The sequence below is a fragment of the Papio anubis genome, chromosome X (assembly GCF_008728515.1).
Source record: "Papio anubis isolate 15944 chromosome X, Panubis1.0, whole genome shotgun sequence".
NCBI classification, from domain to species: Eukaryota; Metazoa; Chordata; class Mammalia; order Primates; family Cercopithecidae; genus Papio; species Papio anubis.
Genome location: NC_044996.1, coordinates 24,086,819 through 24,109,386, shown reverse-complemented (window position 1 = coordinate 24,109,386; position 22,568 = coordinate 24,086,819). Strand labels below are relative to the sequence as shown.

At 36.2% G+C, this 22,568-nt stretch overlaps 1 protein-coding gene across 3 annotated transcripts in view; it reads right to left on the bottom strand.

Moving 5' to 3' along the window:
* ZNF280C (zinc finger protein 280C) overlaps positions 1-22,568 on the bottom strand; it is a 65,799-nt gene that overhangs the window by 21,093 nt on the left and 22,138 nt on the right. For 2 of the 3 annotated variants that reach the window (XM_003918267.4, XM_021932673.2), the window contains 9 exons: positions 20,096-20,161; positions 19,859-19,995; positions 16,574-16,685; positions 13,514-13,684; positions 13,262-13,368; positions 6,973-7,196; positions 5,462-5,619; positions 4,164-4,264; positions 3,250-3,396 (listed from right to left, as the gene is read on the bottom strand). In XM_003918267.4, the coding sequence (XP_003918316.1) occupies positions 3,250-3,396; positions 4,164-4,264; positions 5,462-5,619; positions 6,973-7,196; positions 13,262-13,368; positions 13,514-13,684; positions 16,574-16,685; positions 19,859-19,995; positions 20,096-20,161 (1,223 nt within the window). The remainder of the gene's footprint in view (positions 1-3,249; positions 3,397-4,163; positions 4,265-5,461; positions 5,620-6,972; positions 7,197-13,261; positions 13,369-13,513; positions 13,685-16,573; positions 16,686-19,858; positions 19,996-20,095; positions 20,162-22,568) is intronic. The other variant, XM_009198238.4, reaches the window with a different exon arrangement.

Below are 22,568 nucleotides of genomic sequence, written 5' to 3'. Positions count from 1 at the left end.
ACTGGGCAAATTACTTTCTATAAAGCTTTGTTTCCTCAACTATAAAATGGAAACAATCATATACCTGCCTCATAGGGTGGCTGTGAAGATTAAACAAGATAATGCATGTAAAAGCACCAGTGGCTGTCAAATGGTAAGTGATTAGTACATGTTAACTGCTTATTGTTATTATTAAAGAGCTAATGAGGATATGTAACACATCTGGAGTCTTTCAGCCTTTGTTAAAAAATGTATAAACTGCATTGCTAACTCCAAAATCACTCAAGACATAATAATATATTATTTTTAGGAAAAAGTTGCAATCCAAGTCTTCAAAAAGAATAAAATAAATTCAATAATTCTTATTATATAAAATTGCACTAATAATGCCATCTCAATTACAAGCTTATAATACTGGTCAGCTCAGGTTTTTGAGTCTTTTGTGAATAATTATGCAAACTGCAAATACCTTCAGAGAAGCCTGATGATCCTCATCAATAGAATCTTACCTCTTCACTGCTGACTGCCTACTCTTTAGGTACTCCAAACTTAACAAAAAAAATTGAGCACCTGAAATGGACTGAATGCTTGTGCCCCTCCTCCCCGCCCCCCAATTCATATGGTAAAATCCTAATTTCCAATGTAATGGTATTGGGAGGTGGAGCCTTTGGAAAGTATTTAGATTATGATGGTGGAGCTGTCATAATGGGATCCTTATAAAAGGGACCCCAGAGAGCTCTCTCCACCCCTTCCCCCATGTGAAGAAACAGTGAGAATATGGCCATCTATGAACAAGGAAGCAGGTCCTCACCAGACACTGAACAGCTGGTGCCCTGATCTTGGACTTTACAGCCTCTAGAACAGAGAGAAATAAGTTCTTGTTGTTTAAGCTTCCCAGTCAGTGGTATAATAGCATGTTATAGCAGCTCAAACAGACTAAGATAGCACCTGTGGCACCTCAGTGGTCCCTAAGACTACTCCCAGATGTGATGATTCAGCAGAAGGATCGATAGGACTTAAGACACTGTTATACTCACGGCTATGTTTTAGTACAGTGTAAGGGTACAGAGCAGGATTAATAAAGGAAAATGATGCACTGGATAGCTTCTAGAGGATTACCAGGTGCCAACTTCTAAGAGTTCCATTCCAGTGGAGTCACACAGGACGACACACTTAATCCCTCAGCAATGAACTGCAGCAATACGCATATAATCCCTCAGCACTGAACTGCAGCAACACCTATAAAGTGTTGCTTGATGGGAAAGCTCTCTTGAGTCTAAGAGCTTAGGTTTTTCATGGGGGTAAGCCACCAAATTTTCAGACGACTCCCTCCACTGCAAGAAAAGCAAGTGGTCACCATAACCGTATTTTTTTGGTGTAAATTTTCTTGACAAACTGTTACAACATGGCTCAAGGTTCCAGGCATGTAAAACACTCTTATCAATTAAGAACATTTTAGGAGCTCAATTTCTAAGATTTAGCCAAGGGGCACTTATACAAGCAGGCACTTCTGAAATTGTACAATATTTGAGCAAATCAGACCTGTTGGGTAACTCTTTCCAATACATACAGTAAGTTAAGGCATACAATTTAGGGTATGAAGAATGACTACAGATCAGATAAACCACTTATGAGACACAGCTCACAAAGTGGGTTCACTGTGTCTTTCTTACCTTTCTAAGCATGTTATCACTCCTTTCGAATCTACATGTATATCACTCTAGAGCTTAGTAAAGCATAGGCGAAAGAATTATGTTAGAAGACCTATAATTAGACAGTCAGAGATACTGCTTTATGTTCCATTCTTCTTTTCAAAATTGAAGGCCAAAAAACGAAATACAGACCACCAAGAATAGTGTTTCCCAAACTCTACACCTCAAGAAATGTTAATAGGTACTGTGCAAATAAAGGGCTCAAAGGTTAAAAATGTTTGAGGACCATTACATACTATGTCCCTTGCTTAGAGATTTACAATATTAGCATATTGAAAGCTCTGAAAAGTCTTGTTTTTAAAAATAAAGAAAAAACACCCCTATGAATTTTGTAAATCCAGCCATTCACTAAATTTCTTTCACTAGGAACAAGTAAAGAGGGAAACACTTATTAAGATTTGAGTGAACACTGTTGGGGGAAACCCTAGAAAGATTTTGCCAAAGGTTTTTAAGGGTGAGATGGCCTACCAGGATAAAAAAAAAAGACACTGATACCATCTAAGTCATAACACAGGTAATCTGAATGTATTTGGAAATTCTATTTTTATGACTTTTTTTCCAATTAACTACAAGTTGATTTCATGATCATCCAACGACTACAATCAAGGGCCACGTTAGCACCAGTGCTGAATGAACTTGCCGAGACAATGCAATTAATACTAAGAAAATGTAATGAGCTGATCAGTGAGGAGGTAAAACTCGATTACATGACCAGATTTAGTAAATCCATTGACTTCTGATTTTTGGCAAAGGCACTATTGCTGTTTCAAACACTCAAGAATAGGCCCACTGTTTCATCAAAGTTTTCAGCCCACAGGATGCTCTAATTGGGGAAAAGAATCAGTAAGCATAAAATCAGAATTCAAGGGAAAGATGCAAGCATCAATACTGGTATCCCAGAAATTATACAGCAGAACTGGCAAAAGTCACAAAGGAAGTAAGTTACAACCTAAATATAGTTCTCTGGTGTAGTTCACATATCTGGTCATAAGAGTTCTTGCTGTTTCCTTTGTTAATGGCTGCTACAAAAGTTAATTCTGGGTCACTGATGACAACCACATGTCTCATAATAAAAAGTGGGCTAGAAAGTAGAAATAAGATTTCAAGACAAAGAGGAAAACACAAGGCTATGAGTCCTTAATCTTATGTTCCTCCATTCAAACTTATTTTTTCCTGCTCTTGATAAGCACCTCCAAAATCATTCCCAGTCCCACCACCCTTAGGTCCTGAAATATCTAACTTAAGAATTTCATGAATTTTCTGTTTTTTTCCTCCACTTTGGGGTTCCTATTTCTAGCTATCTTTCAGAACTTTGACTATTTATGAGTCTCAGCGTCATCAGAAAGCAAGCAAGGAAAATAAGTGAAAGTTTCACAAGTTATTCAGCATAAATTATAAATTAATTGTGTCATTCGGAACAACTTTGCTTTCTGTTCAGAACAAATCTAACCAATGTTCTAAGTTATAGATAGATATAGATGTAGCTATAGATCTATACATATAGATCTGTATCTTTTCACTAAGACAACATGAACAAATAAGAACTGCTTAATCTCACCTGATGCTTCATGTAATGATTCATGTAGGGGGTTGCCATTTTACTAACTTTGAGGCAAAATGGACATAGCAAGTTCTTAGTGTTTTCATGGGCTGCTCTAAAATGAGCTTCTACATCAGAAAATGTTGATGATCTAAACTGGCAAACCTAGAAATATAAAGAAGGCTTAGTTTAACTTGAAATTTTATAACTTCTTGCAATTACATCAAAGTAGCAATAACGGGTCATCTGTTTGGAAGAACATGTACTACTAGTACAGCTCTGCCACCTATACAACTAAGAATCATATTACTGCAAGTAATAAAGATAACATTTGAAAGATATCTTTCAAAGTTTAGGCATATATTTCAAAACACAGTAAGACTCTCTTCTTTTCAAATCTACCACCCCTATCTTGATGCGAATTTTCAAGCTCTGCCAAATCTTGTTCTAAAAAGTTTCCTGCTATATAAAACAGAGTACTCTCTTCTTCAGATTTTAAATAGCATCCATGCTATGCCAGTGTCAATTTATCTTTATCTCACTTCCTTGTTACTGGAAGCCACTTCAAATTCTGCAACACTGATCCCAAAGCATTTAAATCGGTTTTCTATAACTAAGAGATTTTCCTATTTCTCTAGCATATCTACAATCTTCCCTATATGATAACCCACATATTTGTCTTTCTCTAGTAGGGCATTTCCTCATCTAGTGCAGAGGTCAGCAAAGTACAACCCACAGGCAAAAGCTACTCCACCCCCTTATTTATAATGCATGAGTTAATCCCAAGGGGGTTTCCACTAATGAAGAGGGTCTTCAATTTTAGCATAGTAACTAATTTTACTTAAATGGCTTTAAAAAAAATCAAAAGAACAATACTATTTCATGGCACATGAAAATTAAACAAACACTTAACTACACAATAAAATGTGTACCTGGCAAACATATGGCATTTCACCAGGTTTATGGGTGTCCTTCATATGTTGTAAAAGAATATGCTCTGTTTCAAATGATAATTCACAGATTTTGCAAATAGCTGAAAGTGGAAAAAAACACATTATACCATTTAAGGATGTGTATAAAAAAGATTCATTTTGTACATCCATAACAACAAGAAGTAATAATAATAGTAGAAGTAATAGTGATGTGGTTCTAACAATTTTATAGCTGTTAACTCTGTAATGCTGTTCCAAGGATGTATTAGCTTATTTAATTCTTGTAACATCACCGAGGAAGGTACTGTTATTTTTTATTCCTATTTTTCAGATGAGGAACCAGAAGCACAGAAAAATTAAGTAACTTGCTTGAGATCTCACAGTTGTAGTAAAAGGCAAAGTTGGAATCTGAACCAAATCTGTTCGCTTCTCAGACTCTAAATCTTAACTAACTTTGCAGTTACTTTTTGTCTAAAGTGTAAATCAAGACAATCGATTTCAAATTTGAAAACCATGGAATCTGGGTGTTCTAATTTAGTCCCCTACACACAATGCATGTTATGCCAAGGAAGTTTCCACTAATGAATTGTTTATAAGAAAGATTTCAATTTTTTTTTTTTTTTTTTTGAGATGGAGTCTCACTCTTGTTGCCCAGGCTGGAGTGTAACGGTGCCATTTTGCCTCACTGCAACCTCCGCCTCCTGGGTTCAAGTGATTCTCCTGCCTCAGTCTCCCGAGTAGCTGGGATTACAGGCATGCGCCACCTCGCGAGGCTAATTTTGTATTTTTAGTACAGATGGGGTTTCTCCATGTTGGTCAGGCTGGTCTCTAACGCCTGACCTCAGGTGATCCACCCACCTCGGCCTCCCAGAGTGCTGGGATTACAGGCATGAGCCATTGTGCCCGACCGAGGGACTTCAATTTTAACAATTTTTTTTCTTCTACTTTTTTTTTTTTGTAAAGGCAGGGTCTTACTATGCTGCTCAGGCTGGAGTGCAGTGCCAATTCACAGGTGCAATTGATCACAGCAATCTAGAGTACTGAACTCAAGGGCTCAAGTGATCCTCCTGCCTCAGCCTCCTTAGTAGCTGGGAGTACAGGCATGCACCATCACACCTGGCTTTAGTAACACATTTAATCTAAGTTTATAAAAGTTATGATTTTTCTTTTCAATTTTGCCCTCAAATTACAAAGTCTACTTCTTATTTTTATTTTTCTGTCAGAATTTTTAAGGGTTCCTCACAGTTCGGATGATCAAAGTCAGTAATATTCAGGATTCCAAAGAAACTTTCACTTACTAGAAAACTCATGGGGAGTGTGTGTACTCTCAATGTGGCACTGCAGTTGGAAGGGTGTGGGATACTGCCGGTAACAGTGCTGGCAGGTGGTGTGGTTTTCCCAGCTTTCGTTGTTCTGCTTCTCAAGTTCCAAGTGATGTTTCATGTGGTTCATAAACCTATAAACAATTTGCCAATAAGAGCAAAAATTCAGACTTATAACCAAAGAAAAGTCTCTGAACCTAAATTTTAAAAATGTAATTCTATTACTCAAAATAACATCTCCGAGGCCTGAAAGCCCTCTAGAAAAGTGTGTACTTTAAATAATTTTCATTAAGTGGCTCAGTAAGGTTTTTTTATCTTTGTTTTTAAAATAATCCATTAATGTAGTCGTATGAAACATCACTAATTTGCTGTAACACTTTATCATTATTTTAGATTTAAAATTTTTTTTTTTGCAAAGAAAAATAGCAGGCTTCTTTTCCATACATAAAATACTATTTACATTTTAAAATAAAACACTGAAAGGACGGAAACCCTACCACCAAAAGCAGCTACAGGGAACAGACAAATCTTTGAAAGCTTTGAAGGTTTCAGCGCTTCAAAAGACAAACTGCTGGTATATTTTTATTTGTGTCTTGGTTTCTAAATGCATGCAATAGCAATTTTAATGCCTATAATTACAAGAACCTTTTGTTTTATCTAATTATACTGGCTTACTGTTAGCACAAACTATTCATTTTTCTTAGCAGGCTGTGCCCTTTGTAGCACCGTCTGTTTTTCAGTTTTACCGTCTGCTATTTTAGCTTCTCTAAAAGGCTTCTGAAGAGAAGGAACTATGATGTTCAATAGCAGAGAGTACAATATAAATGGACATACCATTTTCAAAGGGCTTACTAAAACTTTTTGCTGAATTTCAAAGTAAGCATATTCAATGTAAACAATTTTAAGACTGGGTCAACTATTTACAATTATGAATCACTGAAGAAAATAATCTTGAAACAAAGTGATAATGTCATCAACCTAGATAGCAATTATTGTGAAGGTTTGGGTTTTTATCTTTTTTTACACCTCCAAAACACTTCTCTTTAGTTTTGGTAAATGTCTGAAATTTATTTTAAAATTGAAAAATTTGAGCTTTAAATAAGGTTAGTATGAAGGAGGTCATGCTGCATAGTGGTTCTTCTGGTGACATGAAGAAAAGTAAGATTCAAAGACAGCTAGAAAATGTAAGTTTCTCATGAAACCTCCTAGTTCAATAATAAATGCAGGGAAAAGAAATAATTTCCCCCTAAATTAAAATACATTTTATCTTTTCTTAAGCTATCTGAAAATAATACAATTAGGTGGATCCTGGAGTCAAACTCTTAAAATACAAGAAGGAACAAAAATTTTCCAACATGATAATCTGCCTCTGTTCTTAGTAGAAAGTATAATTACTTACTGAGGATGGCACAGCAAAGTAAAGATACTATATTCTTATCTGTCATATTCCAACTTTCAAACAGAAATAAAAATAAATATTTACATACCTAATATTATTTTTAAGAACTTTCGAGCAACTGAAGCATTTAAAGGTTGTGTAAGTCTTTGGCTCTTTCTCAGTGACTCCTTCATGCCTTCCATAATAAAACTCATTGACTAACATGATCAACTTTCCCGTCTCTGAATCAGTCTTATTTTTGTCTTCAGCACATGGATGTTCTGATTTAACAATTACTCCCAAAAATTTAGTTATCATGTCTGGACAACAATGCTGAAAGAGGAAAAAAATATGAGCCTTGTCTATAGCTCTTTTAAAGATTAGATATCAAAAAACGATTGAGTTTACATCTAAGGCCAGATGATATAAAACTATGCTTGGCAATGTATCTAGAAAGCTATTCACCAAAATTGTGGCTTCCATTTTTGTATATTCTAAAAAAATTCAAACAATAAACACCTACTATCTTAATAAAGGAATAACTTCAAAAACAAATTGAAAACCTTAAGATCAGGGATGTTTATATATCTAATATTTTTTCTTTACAATTTTTCTTTTTAGATGTAAATATTTAATAATAATTTTTTTCTTGGCCCAAAATCACCCATTTCACATCTGTGTCAAGATACAGCTTACGTGCTTATACACTGTTGGTAGGAATGTAAATTAGTTCAGCCCCTGTGGAAACAGTTTGGAGATTTCTCAAATAACTAAAAATCAAACTACCATTTGACCCAGAAATCTCATTACTGGGTATATACCCACTGGGAAATAAATCGTTCTACCAAAAAGACACCTACACTTGTATGTTCATTGCAGCACTATTCACAATAGCAAAGACATGGAATCAACCTAGGTGCCCATCAACAGGGGATTGGATAAAGAAAATGTGCTACACATACACTATGGAATACCAGACAGCCATAAAAAAGAATGAAATAGGCCGGGCGCGGTGGCTCACGCCTGTAATCCCAGCACTTTCGGAGGCCGAGGCGGGCGGATCACAAGGTCAGGAGATCGAGACCACGGTGAAACCCCGTCTCTACTAAAAATACAAAAAATTAGCCGGGCGCGGTTGTGGGCGCCTGTAGTCCCAGCTACTCGGGAGGCTGAGGCAGGAGAATGGCGTGAACCCGGGAGGCGGAGCTTGCAGTGAGCCGAGATCGCGCCACTGCACTCCAGCCTGGGCGACAGAGCGAGACTCTGTCTCAAAAAAAAAAAAAAAAAAAAAAAGAATGAAATAATGTCCTTTGCAGCAACATGGATGCAGCTGGAGGCCATTATCCTAAATGAATTAACACAGAAACAGAAAACTAAATATCTTACGTTCTCACTTACAAGTGGGAGCTAAACACTGGGTACACATAGACATAAAGATGGAAACTACACTGAGGTCTCCAAAAATTGGGAGGGAGGGAAGAGGGCAGGGGAAGAGAAACTTCCTATTGCATACTATGTTCACTATTTGGGTGACAGGATCAGAAGTCCAAACCTCAGCATCATGCAATATACCCTTGTTAACAAACTTGCGCATGTATCCCCGAATCTACAATAATTAAAAAAAAAAATAGCTCAGGTCGGGCATGGTGGCTCATGCCTATAATCCCAGCACTTTGGGAGGCTGAGACAGGCAGATCACGAGGTCAGGAGTTCGAGACCAGCCTGGCCATGGTGAAACTCCGTCTCTATTAAAAACACAAAAAAATTAGCCGGGCATGGTGGCGTGTGCCTGTAGTCCCAGCTACTCAGGAGGCTGAGGCAGAAGAATTGCTTGAACCCGGAAGGCAGAGGTTGCAGTGAGCTGAGGTCGTGCCACTGCACTCCGGTCTGGGTGACAGAGCGAGAGTCTGTCTCAAAAAAAAAAAAAGCTTAAAAGGTAGTTTTATATGCCATTATGTATAAACTTGATTATAAAATAACACAGTAATATTTAAGTGAAGCCTGGTTGGAACCAGACTTTGAGCATAGCTAACCTGCTATTCTCCAGACTTAACATGCTAGAAAATGTGTGGAACACAACGAAAGAAGCATCAGTTACATTTTGAATATCTCAACATATTCTATCTAGAATGCCTAAATATCTGAAGGGGAAATCTACCTCATGAATAAAATCAAGACATCATATAAACTGATCCTAATGTGGAATACTTTCATACAAAAGCCTTTTTTATCCAATGAGATAAAACTAATTTATTTATTGGGTATATTTTACAGTTGTAGAATTTCTCTAGAAGAATTCTCTAAGAATAACTGGAGAAATAAATAGGAGAAACTGTATCTGAGAAAGCGTTAAAATCCAAAATATACGAGAAACTCCTACAACTCAATTTTTAAAAATGGACACAGGAATTGAATAGACAAAAGACGACACATGAGTAGCCAACACGCACATATGTGCAAAAGTGCTCAACATCACTAATCATTAGGGAAATGCAAACCAAAACTACAATGAGCTATCCCCTCACACCTATTAGAACAGCTATATCAAAAAGATAAAAGATAAGTGTTGGTAAGAATGTGGAAAAACGGGAACCATTTTACACTGTTGATGGGAATTTTATTGGTGCAGTCACTATGGAAGACATGGGAGGTTTCTCAAAAAGTTAAAAATAGAACTACCATATGATCCAGTAATCCTACTTCTGTGTATACGCCCAAAGGAACTGAAATCGGAATCCCAATGAGACATCTGTACTCCCATGTTCATTGCAGGGTTATTCATAATAGCCAAGACATGAAAGTAATCTAAACGTCTATTAATATACAAATGGATAAAGAAGATGTGGTATATATACACACACACAGAAATGGAATATTATTCACCCGTAAAAACAGAAGGAAACCTTATTTGCACCAACATGTATGGATCTGGAAAACATGCTAAGGAAAATAAGCCAGTCACAGACAGACAAATATTACATGATTTCTGTTACATGAGGAATCTAAATAGTCAAACTCATAGATGCAGAGAGTGGAATTGTGATTGCCAGGGGCTAGAGGGAGGGGAAAATGGGAAGGTATTAGTCAAACGGTACACAGGTTCAGTTATTCAAGATGAGTAAGTCCTAGAGATCTACTATACAGAATAGTGCATATAGTTAACAATACTGTATTACATACTTAAAAAATCTGGCTGGGTGCAGTGGCTCACGCCTGTAATCCCAGCACTTTGGGAGGCCAAGGCAGGCAGATCACCTGAGATTGGGAGTTCGAGACCAGCCCGACCAACATGGAGAAAGCCCATCTCTACTAAAAATACACAATTAGCTGGGTGTGGTGGTACATGCCTGTAATCCCAGTTACTCAGGAAGCTGAGAAGGGAGAATTGCTTGAACCCAGGAGGAGGTGGAGGTTGCGGTGAGCTGAGATTGCGCCATTGCACTCTAACCTGGGCAACAAGAGCAAAACTCCGTCTCAAAAAAAAAAAAAAAAAAAATCTGCTAAAAGCGTAGATTTTCTATTGTGTTCATATCACAAAAAGGTAATAGAGGGTAGGAGGAAACTTTTGAAGGTGATGGTTATGTTTATGACACAAATTGTAATGTTTTCATGGATGTATACTTAGCTCCAAACTCATCGAGTTGTATACATTAAATACAGATTTTTATAGGTCAATCATACCTCAATAAAGTGTTACAAAAATACAAGACTACATACTAACTAAATACTAAATAAAGTGTTAAATAAAGACAAGACTACATACTAAAACAAGGTAGAGTGGAAAACAAAAGAAAAAACTTCCCTAAAATCACAAAGTGAAAGACCAAAAAAAAAAAAAAAAGACAAAGAAGCATAACAAAACATTGTGACAAAACTAAGACCAATTAAACCTATCAGACCAGTTAAATTTCTCCTACCAATGAATATACATGGGTTTAGCTCCACTTCTAAAAGAAAAGTTTTCATATAGGATCACAAAAGAAAAAACAACTCTGGTGAAAGCAAGAAAGAAGAAAAACAAAGTGATTTGGGAGGGTTGAAAGTAAAAGGATAAGCAAAGAATAAAACAGGCAGGTGGAAACAATAAGAAAACAAGGGTTGTGAGCCTGATATCAAACAAAAAGCATTAAACAGACAAAAAGGACACTATAAAAATGCTAAAGGGTGCACTCACAACGAATCATAAAAGATGGATACATCTATGTCCTAAAGAACACCACCATGAAACAGAACTGGAAGACACCATGGGAAAATAGTGGTAATGTGAGACTTGGATTCCCCTTTTCCAAACACTCAGGGAGGTGGAAACAGCAAAAGACTCAATACAGTCTTGCGTCAGAGTAAAGACGTTTGTATTTGGAATTTTAGAATTCTTTTTTTGTAAAATGCCAAATTTTAATAAAAATTTGCCAATCTTTGAAATAGTGAACAATTCCTTTTTCTAAGTTGCTTCTTCGTTTTGCACTCTTCTCATTACTTCTTTCCCACATATAATCAACACTGACTTTTTTTCTTGCCTCCTTTGCCCCTTCCTGTCATTTACATCGGGCATGCAAAGAGAATACAGACCATCTTTATAAACACATAACAGAATACTGTAATATCTGCTAAAATATTTTAAGTGGAGTGTTACCTTAATCCCATACTCCATTAGTACTGTGAAAATTACCTAAAACCTAATTTCAAGAGCTTCCTATATTAATAGAAAGCTAGAATTCATTTATAACTATATAAACCACATTATGGATTGAGTTAAAACTATCATTTTTTTTTTTTTTTTTTTTTTTTTTTTTTTTTTGAGACGGAGTCTTGCTCTGTCGCCCAGGCTGGAGTGCAGTGGCCAGATCTCAGCTGACTGCAAGCTCTGCCTCCCGGGTTCACGTCATTCTCCTGCCTCAGCCTCCCAAGTAGCTGGGACTACAGGCGCCCGCCACCTCGCCCGGCTAGTTTTTTGTACTTTTTTTTAGTGGAGACGGGGTTTCACCGTATTAACCAGGATGGTCTCGATCTCCTGACCTCGTGATCCGCCTGTCTCGGCCTCCCAAAGTGCTGGGATTACAGGCTTGAGCCACCGCGCCCGGCCAAAACTATCATTTCATATGAAATGCTCCATCATTAGAAATTTATTTGAGTGTTGAAAATTAAAATGTAAGACTAAGGTTTTCACAGAGTAATGTGACATGCATATGTCACCATGGGCAAAAACAAGCTTTTCTTAGGGTAATGTGACATGCATATGTCACCATGGGCAAAAAATAAGCTAAACGAAAGGAGTTTTTACTTTACACAAAAGATTAAGCACCTAATAAAACACCTGCTTTACAGGAAGTTTGAAGAATGGCATAATTTAGTCAATAAAATATTCCAATTTGTACATTATTTTTATCTAAAATTAAAATGCAGGCCAGGTGCGGTGGCTCACACCTGTAATCCGAGCACTTTGGAAGGCTGAGGCCAGTGGATCCACTTGATGCCAGGAGTTCGAGACCAGTCTGGCCAACATGGCAAAACCCCGTCTCTACTAAAAATACAAAAATTAGCCAGGCACGGTGGCGCCACGTATAATCCCAGCTACTCGGGAGGCTGAGGCAGGAGAATCGCTTGAACCGGAGGGGCAAAGGTTGCAGGAAGCCAAGATTATGCCACTGCACTCCAGCCTGGGCGACAGAGCAAGACTCTGTCTCAAATAAACAAACAAACAAACAAACAAACAAAAAAATACAATATGCATACACTGTAGTGCATATGAACTTAATTAAAAAATTTAAATTGATACATAATGTTTGTAAATTATCATGGGGTACATGTGATATTTTGTTAAGTGCACAGAATACGTAATGATCAAATCAGGATGTCTGAGGTATCCATCACCTCGAGTATTTACCATGTCTCTGCGTTGGCAGCATCTTAAGTACTCTCTCCTAGCAATTTTTCACTCTACTTTGCACCAAACATTAGAACTTATTCCTCCTATGTAACTGTATCTTTGTGCATAATAACCAACCTCTCTTCCTCTTCCCCTACTCCTCCACACATACCCTTCCCAGCCTCTGGCAACTATTGTTCTACTCTCTATACCTCTGGAAGATCAACTTTTTTAGCTCTCACATATGAGTGACAACATCCATTTGTCTTTCTATGCTTGGCTTATTTCACTTAACATAATGGCCTCCAGTTCTATCCATAACTTAATTTAAAAAATTTCATTATTGGAAAGGACTTTAAAATCTTATATAATCATTGTGAATATCAATTTTAACTTAAGTTATATGGAAATGCCAATGAGAAGGTTTCTTATCTAAATATCTGGATAAACCAGCATTTACTATATATTAATTTTTAATATTTTCAAGGATCTATAAACATTTTTAACAACTGAATTTTGAAAAAAGTTTTACCTTCATGTGGTATTTCAAAGGATCCAAAAGATTGAACTGAACATTGCACTTAGGACAAGCTCTTAGGTAATGTGCTCCAGCATCATATGGAGATGAGGTATTTGTACCTATAATAAATTAAGGACTTTTAAGACTCAGATTCATCTTTTTAAAACCTTAAATGACCACTAATAATGGTTTTAAAATTCATCACCATTTCTAAAATGTATGTATAAATAATATTTTTTTTTACATGCCAGATTTCATGTTTACCTTTTGATAGCATAACTTGGGAGGATGTCACTGGAGGAGAACCAATTAAAGGCAATGAAGTGGAGGGATTTATTTGAGGAACGTTTTCACTGGTCTTTGGTTTTTTTGGAGTAACACTGTTTACTTTAGAAGTAGAAGGACGTTTTAATACATATGAAGTATTTTTCATACCTACAAAGATTTAAATAGTGAGAAAGATATTTGTAAATATTTCAGTATGGAATATTGCTTATGTAAAACTGCTACCAAAATGGCTTTACATTTAAAATTGAGCAAAAACAGTTTGGAACAAAATTAAAGGTAATATAATTTAATAAGCATATCATACAAATGACAATAATGATTAAAATTTATATAAGCAAGTAGAAATTGCACAGCTACTACTATGAACTACATATCTTTACTTCACAAAATAAACTTTATACACAAAACTTCTAAAAATGCTTTCAAATAAAGCAAACAAGTATCATGAAAAAAGTTATAACAAAAAATTCCAAGCTAAATAAATAAAAGTTACAGCACAGAGAATACTCTGAGCTGAAATTCTACACATCAACTTATATTTAGATGCTTAAATGCATTTGAGTTTGTAAAATATTTAAAAAATTTATTCTAAACGCTTAGAGAAACACTTTTAAATGTTTTTTAAAAAACTTAAGATGTGTAATGGAAAATTCAAATTGGTTCTTTTTCCACCTAACAACCTAACAGGTGGTTTAAATTATCTTATTTACTCCCTATATACAAAGTAGAAACAACTAATCTTGAATGATAATACCTCACTCATTCATATGAAAAGGTTTAGAGTTAATATGATGACTTTCAAAGTATGTTCCCCTTAATCCAATGGGTCTATCTTAGAAAATATAATGGGTATGTCAGATAAAGAAACCCTTTTACGTTTTATTAATTTCTGCATAAATTTTGAGTAAGAATTTCATTGCTAAAGACAGTTCTGAGTTTGAGAGCCATCACCTTAAAGACCAAAGGATTATATAATTCAGGGCATTCCCAAGACAAGTGGGGCTATTTAGGCTATAACCAGACCCAACACAAGTGATTTTTGAAAATAATATACAATTGTACTTTGTGATAAAGTTTCTAAAACTGCACGTCATGTTTTAAAAGCTCACAACTACATTAATAGGAGAAGCAGTAGAGTAGATACATGCAAGGAAAATAAGTATTACATTAGTGGGTTCCTCTGTTAAATCTATGTTTCATTCTTTGAGATAAAAATGATTTTTTCCATCCTCAAAGCACATAATTACTGCCAGCTATACTGAAGGCACCTAAGACTAATTTTTGTGTAACCACTAACATTTTTCTGAGATGCTTAGGTTACCTGAACAACCAACGAGTGCTAGTACTTTGGACTAGGCAACTGATTATACAACCAGCTGGATAATAAAAACAGACTGTTAAATATGCTTATTTTAAGCATGATAAATCTAAGTTAAATAAAATCAACCTGAGTTCAACAGTTTTAAATTCTGACTCTTTAGCTTATTTATTTCTGTTGTGTTTGGCTTGCGGTGTTCCCTACCTCAACTCTTCTTATCTGTGTTAATAAAAATCCTATCCTCATTCTTCAAAATGAAGTTCAAATCCAACTTTCTCTAAGAACTTTCCATGATCATCTTAGGAGTCCATTAATCATGTTTCTGAACATATAGCACATATTATCATTCATGATTATTATTCTAACAACTTTATTGTCAAATCCTTTATAACTGATAATGCATTTTTCACTTTCCACTTATTTTTTGGGGGCCTTTAAAAAGCCCCGAGATTGCCAAGAATTAAAATTTAATACCCAAATGGCTCATTTCAGGTCTGGAGAATAAATGCTTTATGTGAGAAAAACGAAAGTATTTTAATAATGTGAGAAAACTGAGGTATACAGAGGTTAGATGACTTGATAAAGGCCACAGAAATCTTTAGAATAAAGGCTTAAACCTGTATCTTCCCAATTAACTATAACCCTATTTACCATTCAGGACAAAGTTCCACTCTCTGCTGTATTAATCTTAGAGAGACAGTAGGAGTCGCTGTCTTTACCCTTTGGAAGCTTCAATAATTCAGATTTTTCTATGAATAAAGATCATGTGGCTTTGCAAAACCTGAGTTAAAACAACTATTTTATCTCCCTGTTTATTTTGGTTCTTGGCTATTTTACTAACTAGGTAAGTGACACCTAGATAGGTGAATATCAAACCAAGTAATATCAAAATGGGAAAATATTTTTGGCATTCATATGACTACAATTTTTTTGTTTTGGTTTGGTAAAGGTTATATACTAATTTATGAGTAAATAATTACATATTCAAAAAAATTGTGTTCCTCTTTCCATTTAGTGAAACATATTAAACTAGCTATTATAGAGAACAATAATTGCTTTGATTATAGAGAATTTTTCAATGAGACAAAATTCCTTTATTGGCATACTAATTTATTTTAGGTTAATGAAGAACTTTGTTATGGTGGACATCAAAGAACTCTAACACTTCAACTGGAAAATTTCCATTATTACTTCAAAGTATATTTACTGAGTACTTACCATGTGGAAATCACTGTTTCTTTAGTTCTTTCATTTTACAATACTAATCTATAATCATGTTAACTATCACATCTACATCATTTATTTGAATAGAAAAACATTAGCATATTGAGAAATCAACTATAACCATGCACCTTTTCTCATACTAAGTGTCTTCCAAATAATTACTACTTGTTTTCACAGAGTATTTAAGGTATCAGGGGACTTCCTTGACTCACAGAAATTATATTAAGATTGTTCAGTCCATGGCTGGTTCCAAGTGAAAAAGAGTGCAAAGAATATGTGCTAGCCAACTTAATAGAAATAAATAAAATATTGTATTACTAAACACAATTTTATATATCACCCAAGAAAGGCATTCAGGAATGATTAGCTCTATTCCATGTTATAATATATGAAAATCTTAACATGAAGGTATGGGCTTCAAAACAAATTCAATTCCATATGTATATTCAACAAGTCTCTATTTATAATTTTTATGAAAGAGTGATAAACCAAACCTTCTCTAAAAATTGCTGGTATGTCTTGGGATGGTGGTAGTGATTCCTGGGTCGAGTCAAACAGTAAAACTGAAGAATTATCTGATCCAACTTGTGAATTCTTTGTAAAATCCTGTAAAAAGTTATGATTATTTTGTTTCATGAACTTTTATAGAGGTAAATTTAGCTGTACGTCAATACTATAAAGAATCTTAATAATCCAATTACTAATATGGTATAAAACACAAAGGTAATTATTAGTCTCTGCCAAAATTAGCATCTACTAAGTGAGAGGTATATGGAAACTTTGTATTATTTTTGTAATTTTTCTGTAAATCTAAAATCAGTTTGAAATAAAACGTTAAAATGTAAAAATAATATTACTGGCAAAGTAGAGGTTATATTTTGGAACAACTTTTCTGCGGGGAAATTTAGGCAGTGTCTATAACAAGGTCTTTAAAAAAAAGTTCATATTCTCTGGTCCAATTATTCCAACTACTCCATTTCTAAGAATCTATGCTAAAGAAATGAAGATGTTTAATGAAGAATGATTTATAATAGCAAAAATTGAAAACCTATATGCCTAACAATAAAGAAATGACTAAATAAATTAAATGATACTATCACATAACATATTTTTTGGAAATATCCAATGACAAAGAACAATGTTCCCAGTACAATGAGGAATAGATATCAAATATATATTAATATGGTCCCCTGACTGATATACTCTAATGTCACCCTAACCATCTACAGAAAACAAAAATCAAAATACAGTATGTACTCTTCCCTGTTTCTTTTCTAACCTACCCCTCCTTACACATTACTTTTATAATGAAGATATAAAGATTTTGCTTGCTTATTTTGTGCTTACAATTTGAGAGATGATTAGGTTTTAGACTATGACTTAATTGTGACTAACTGCAATCTTACCACAAAATATTATTTTCTCTAAATATTTTTTATTTAAAAGTTTAAAAGTGGAAAATATCCATTTGCAATTTCCAAAAATAGTTAATAGAAGTTCCTCTGAATAAAGGTAGCACTTTCAACCTTTTCCGAGGTGACATCTCTGATAAATTAAGTACCACAATTTCAGAAAGCAGACACGTTATTCAACAAATAACCTGTTAAATAATTCTCCAATTGGGAATTTCTTATGTCTCATAAAATATTTCAGAAAGGTAACAAATGTAACTGTAAGGCAGACTAGGCAATAGGCTGAGATTCAGAAGACCTGTCCATTTATTTAACTATGTTACCCTGGGCAAGCCACTTCTGAGCTTCAAGTTATTTACCTTTCCAACTGAAACAATAGCCACTAAAAATTATGTATTTAAAATGTACTTGCCTCTTTCACAGTACATGTATTATATTAATAGCCATCATAACAGTACTAATAAAGACGTAATATTATCTCACATTTTATAAATAGGTAAACTAAAATATCTCGTAGTTAAGGTTCCCAGTACAACCCAGCCTGTTACAGATGAAGGAGCTGGAATCAGAACTAAGGTCTGCCTGATTGTACAAAGTCTGTGTCCTTAAGCTATATCACACTCGCTTTAAAAGAGATAATACTCTCCTTCCCTGCCTGAAAGAGTTGAGACACAGATAATGAAACAGATTTAAAATTTTTAAACAAAATTTCCTTATGCAGGATTCTCAATTCATTCGAGAATATTTGTCATTCTCAATTCTGGCTGCACATTACAATCACTTGAAGAGTTTTACAATGTCAACACAGTGAAGAGCACAAATGTCTGTGACAATAGTTTTAACCTCACAGACCCCTGAAAGAGACTTAGGGAATTGTAAGGGTACACCAATGCTCTAAGGTAGTGCTTCCATTTAAAAAGTACATACTTAACAGGGCTGAGCAGTGGCTCACGCCTGTAATCCTAACACTTTGGGTGGCTGAGGCAGAGGATAGCTTGAGGCCAGGAGTTCAAAACCAGCCTGGGCAACATAGTGAGACCCCCCCCGACCTGCCATCTCTAAAAAATAATTAAAAGCCAAATTAGTTGCGCATCGTGGTACATGCCTGTAGTCCCAGCTACTTAGGAGGCTGAAGTGGACGGATCACTTGAGCCCAGGAGTTGGAGGCTGCAGTGAGCTATGATCATGCTACTGCATTTCAGACTGGGTGACAGAGCAAGACCCTGTCCCTAAATAAATAAAGTATATGCTTAAATGTATAAATGGATGTGTGTATATGAATATTTTAAAAATTCTGGGTTATCCTGGATTGAAATACCAGATCCATCACTTACCAGCTGTGTGTCCCTGAGTGAATCATTTATCCTCTCTGAGCCTGAGTTTCCTCAACTATAAAATGGGAATAATAATAGTGCCTACCTCAGCTTGGCACGGTGGCTCACGCCTGTAACCCCACACTTTGGGAGGCCAAGGGGGGCAGATCACTTGAGGTCAGGAGTTCGAGACTAGCCTGGCCACCATGGCGAAACCCCGTCTCTACTAAAAATACAAAAATTAACTGGGTGTGGTGGATAATTCCTGCAGTTATTATTTTGGGTTTTGGTTGAGTTATATCATAAAGATGGGGATAATTTTTCTACTGAAAAGGTAACTAGCTATGATAGTTCACAATTTTGGGGGTTTGTGTTGGCTTTTGTTTTTTTCTTGAATCAGGATCTCACCCTGTCACCCAGGCTGGAATGCAGCGGTATGATCTTGGCTCACTGCAGCCTTGACCTCCAGGGCTCAAGCGATCCTCCCACCTCAGCCTCCTGAGTAGCTGGGACTACAAGTGGGGCACCACTATGCCCAGCTAATTTTTTGTATTTTTGTAGAGATGTGGTCTTGCCATGTTGGCCAGGCTGGTCTCGAACTCCTGGGCTCAAGCGATCTGCCTGCCTTGGCCTCCTAAAGTGTCAAAGATTACAGGTATGAGCCACTGCACCCGGCTGATAGATCACATTTTTAACACAGTATTGTAACAGCCAATTTTTTTTTTTTTTTTTTTTTTTGAGATGTAGTCTCACTCTGTCGCCCAGGCTGGAGTGCTGGAGTGTAATGGTGTGATCTTGGCTCACTGCAAGCTCCGCCTCCCGGGTTCACGCCATTCTCCTGCCTCAGCCTCCCGAGTAGCTGGGACTACAGGTGCCCACCACCACACCCAGCTAATTTTTTGTATTTTTTAGTAGAGACGGGGTTTCACTGTGTTAGCCAGGATGGTGTTGATCTCCTGACCTCGTGATCCTCCCACCTCGGCCTCCCAGAGTGCTGGCATTACAGGCGTGAGCCACCGCGCCTGGCCAATTGTGTAATTTTATAAACACTTACAGGTTTAGACACATTCTCAACAGTAACAGAGCTTTGTGAAGGTTTAGATACAGGATGAAATCTAGGCAAGGCAGCCACTGGATTTGATGGTGGGTCTCTGTAGCGTTGACTTGCAGTCCTGAATATTTCAGGAATACCTGTATTTTAAAATTACACAACATATTGAATATATTTCTATACAACCAATTATATCAAAATATTTCACTTTAAAATGGAAATACTACAGTAATACTGTACCTGGACTGTGTGGCTCACTCTTTATTCCTTTTGAAGATGAGCTGGAGTGGCCTCTGTTCAAAATATCTATAAAATTATATTTATTTTAGAATTTGTTATGTGAAAGAAATTTATACTAATAGAAAAATTCCTCCAAAAATATATCTTTACATAACCAATAATTGAAGCATATTTCTTTCCTTTAATGGTGACAGGATTGTGTACAGATTCAGATTCCCGTGACTTGAAATCAAACCCTTCCCCAACTCTGTGCCACATTCACACCTCTAAAAATCTGGAAGTTTCATGATGGGAGGGCTGACTGGATTAACTTTCTGTACCATTACTCTTGAGTTCTGAATAGGAAATTATCAGAGACTACAGACTAAATTAAACCTGTAGTTCCAGAGTATCTGATTAGTGTAAGGGGTTTCAAATCTATTACCACACTAGAAATCAATTTGAGCCTCACAAAACCCTCTGGATCAGTTTAAGATTGCACACCCTTGTGCCCATATGAACTCCATAACTTCTAGGTTACTGAGGGGTCAAATTGAAATTTGGAAGAATAGTGATTTGCTTAAAATTGCTTATCAGGAAAAGGTACAAAGCATTAACAAATCCCATAAAACTTCAACAATTTTCCTTTTTTCTCTCCTAGTAGAAAAGAACCAGATCCCGGCTGGGCGCTGTGGCTCACATCTGCAATCCCAGTACTTTGGGAGGCTGAAACAGGCAGATCACGAAGTCAGGAGATTGAGACCATCCTGGCTAACACGGTGAAACCCTGTCTCTACTAAAAATACAAAAAATTTAGCTGGGCGTGGTGGCGGGCACCTGTAGTCCCAGCTACTCGGGAGGTTGAGGCAGGAGAATGGTGTGAACCTGGGAGGCAGAGCTTGCAATGAGCTGAGATAGCGCACTGCACTCCAGCCTGGGCGACAGAGCAAGACTCCGTCTCAAAAAAAACAACAAAAAAAAACAAAAAAAAAAAGAAAAGAACCAGATCCCATGAAACAATTCTATCAATGTCTAGTACCTTTGTGGATTGCTAGACTTCTGTTAGAGTAATTAGGCTTGGCATTATTATAATGTTAAAGTGAAGATATTGGTGATGCTTATTAGAGTATCTTCTCCCTGTAATCCTAGCAGTTCGGGAGGCCAAAGTGGGTGCATCACTTGAGGTCAGGATAAAAGTGAAGGGTCACACAAAAGTAGGGTTGCTTTCTGATCATAGAAATTTAGTATTTTATGAGTAAACATTACAGAAGTCTTCTAGAAGAAAAATCTCCTCAAACAACTTGATAATGTTTTCATTCAGAAATTCAGGATAAGTATTAATCCACTAAGAGCTATTTTTACTTTTTGGTGGTTATAGTCTACCAATCACAAGTTTTTTCCTCTCCTTCGCCTGCCTTCATTGTAGTTCCATAGGAACATTTAGATGATATTCCATATGCTAAAATATTTTATAGCTCACAAATAAAACATCAATAAAATCACTTAAATTCTGAGTTATCAATATTGGGTCCAATACCCTTTTTGGTAGAATCTCTGAAAACTAATACACATTGTTTTGGTTGAGTACTACTAAGTCATCTACAATCAAAATAAATCCAACTTGAATCTTAATTGTCATGCTTCAATAAGATGATTTGAGTGATAATTTTGAAATATGGTAATATTTCAGCATAAAAATTAAAACAGTGACTTGAAATAAGAGAATATTCTATTCTACTATCAACAACAAATATGTCAAATATGTCTAGCTCATTTAATAATTTAAGTGGCTCTCCACTTAGAACCTCCCAATTTGCCACAGGAAATGACATTGAGAATTCAATAGCTAAATTATTCTCCCTCTGATAAAACTGAGTAGAAATGCTATCCCAAGTTTAGAGCCAAGAGAAGAAAGAACTAGGCTTTCAGAAAATTTAAAACTCATCTCTTAACCACACTATTACTCATTGCCATGGTAAGAAAGAAGACTGGTTTGCTGGCTACATTCCTTGACTTCTCCAGGCCTAAAAAAAGTAAATAAAATGAAAAAAGATCTGTTTCCTCTTTCTCTCCTGAAATTCAGTTATGTCGTCCCTTGAACTTTACACACTTCTGAGGACTTTTTTTTTTTTTTTTTTTTTGAGACATAGTCTTACTCTCTTGCCTAGGCTGGAGTGCAGTGACGTGATCTTGGCTCACTGCAACCTCTGCCTCCAGGTTCAGGCGACTCTCATGCCTCAGCCTACTGCATAGCTGGGAACATAGGCACGCGCCACCACGCCTGGCTAATTTTTGTATCTTTATAGTACAGAGGGGCTTTCACCATGTTGGCCAGGCTGGTCTCAAACTCCTGGCCTCAAGTGACGCACCCACTTCGGCCTCCCGAACTGCTAGGATTACAGGGAGAAGATACTCTAACAAGCATCACCAATATCTTCACTTTAACATTATAATAATGCCAAGTCTACTTACTCTAACAGAAATCTAACAATCC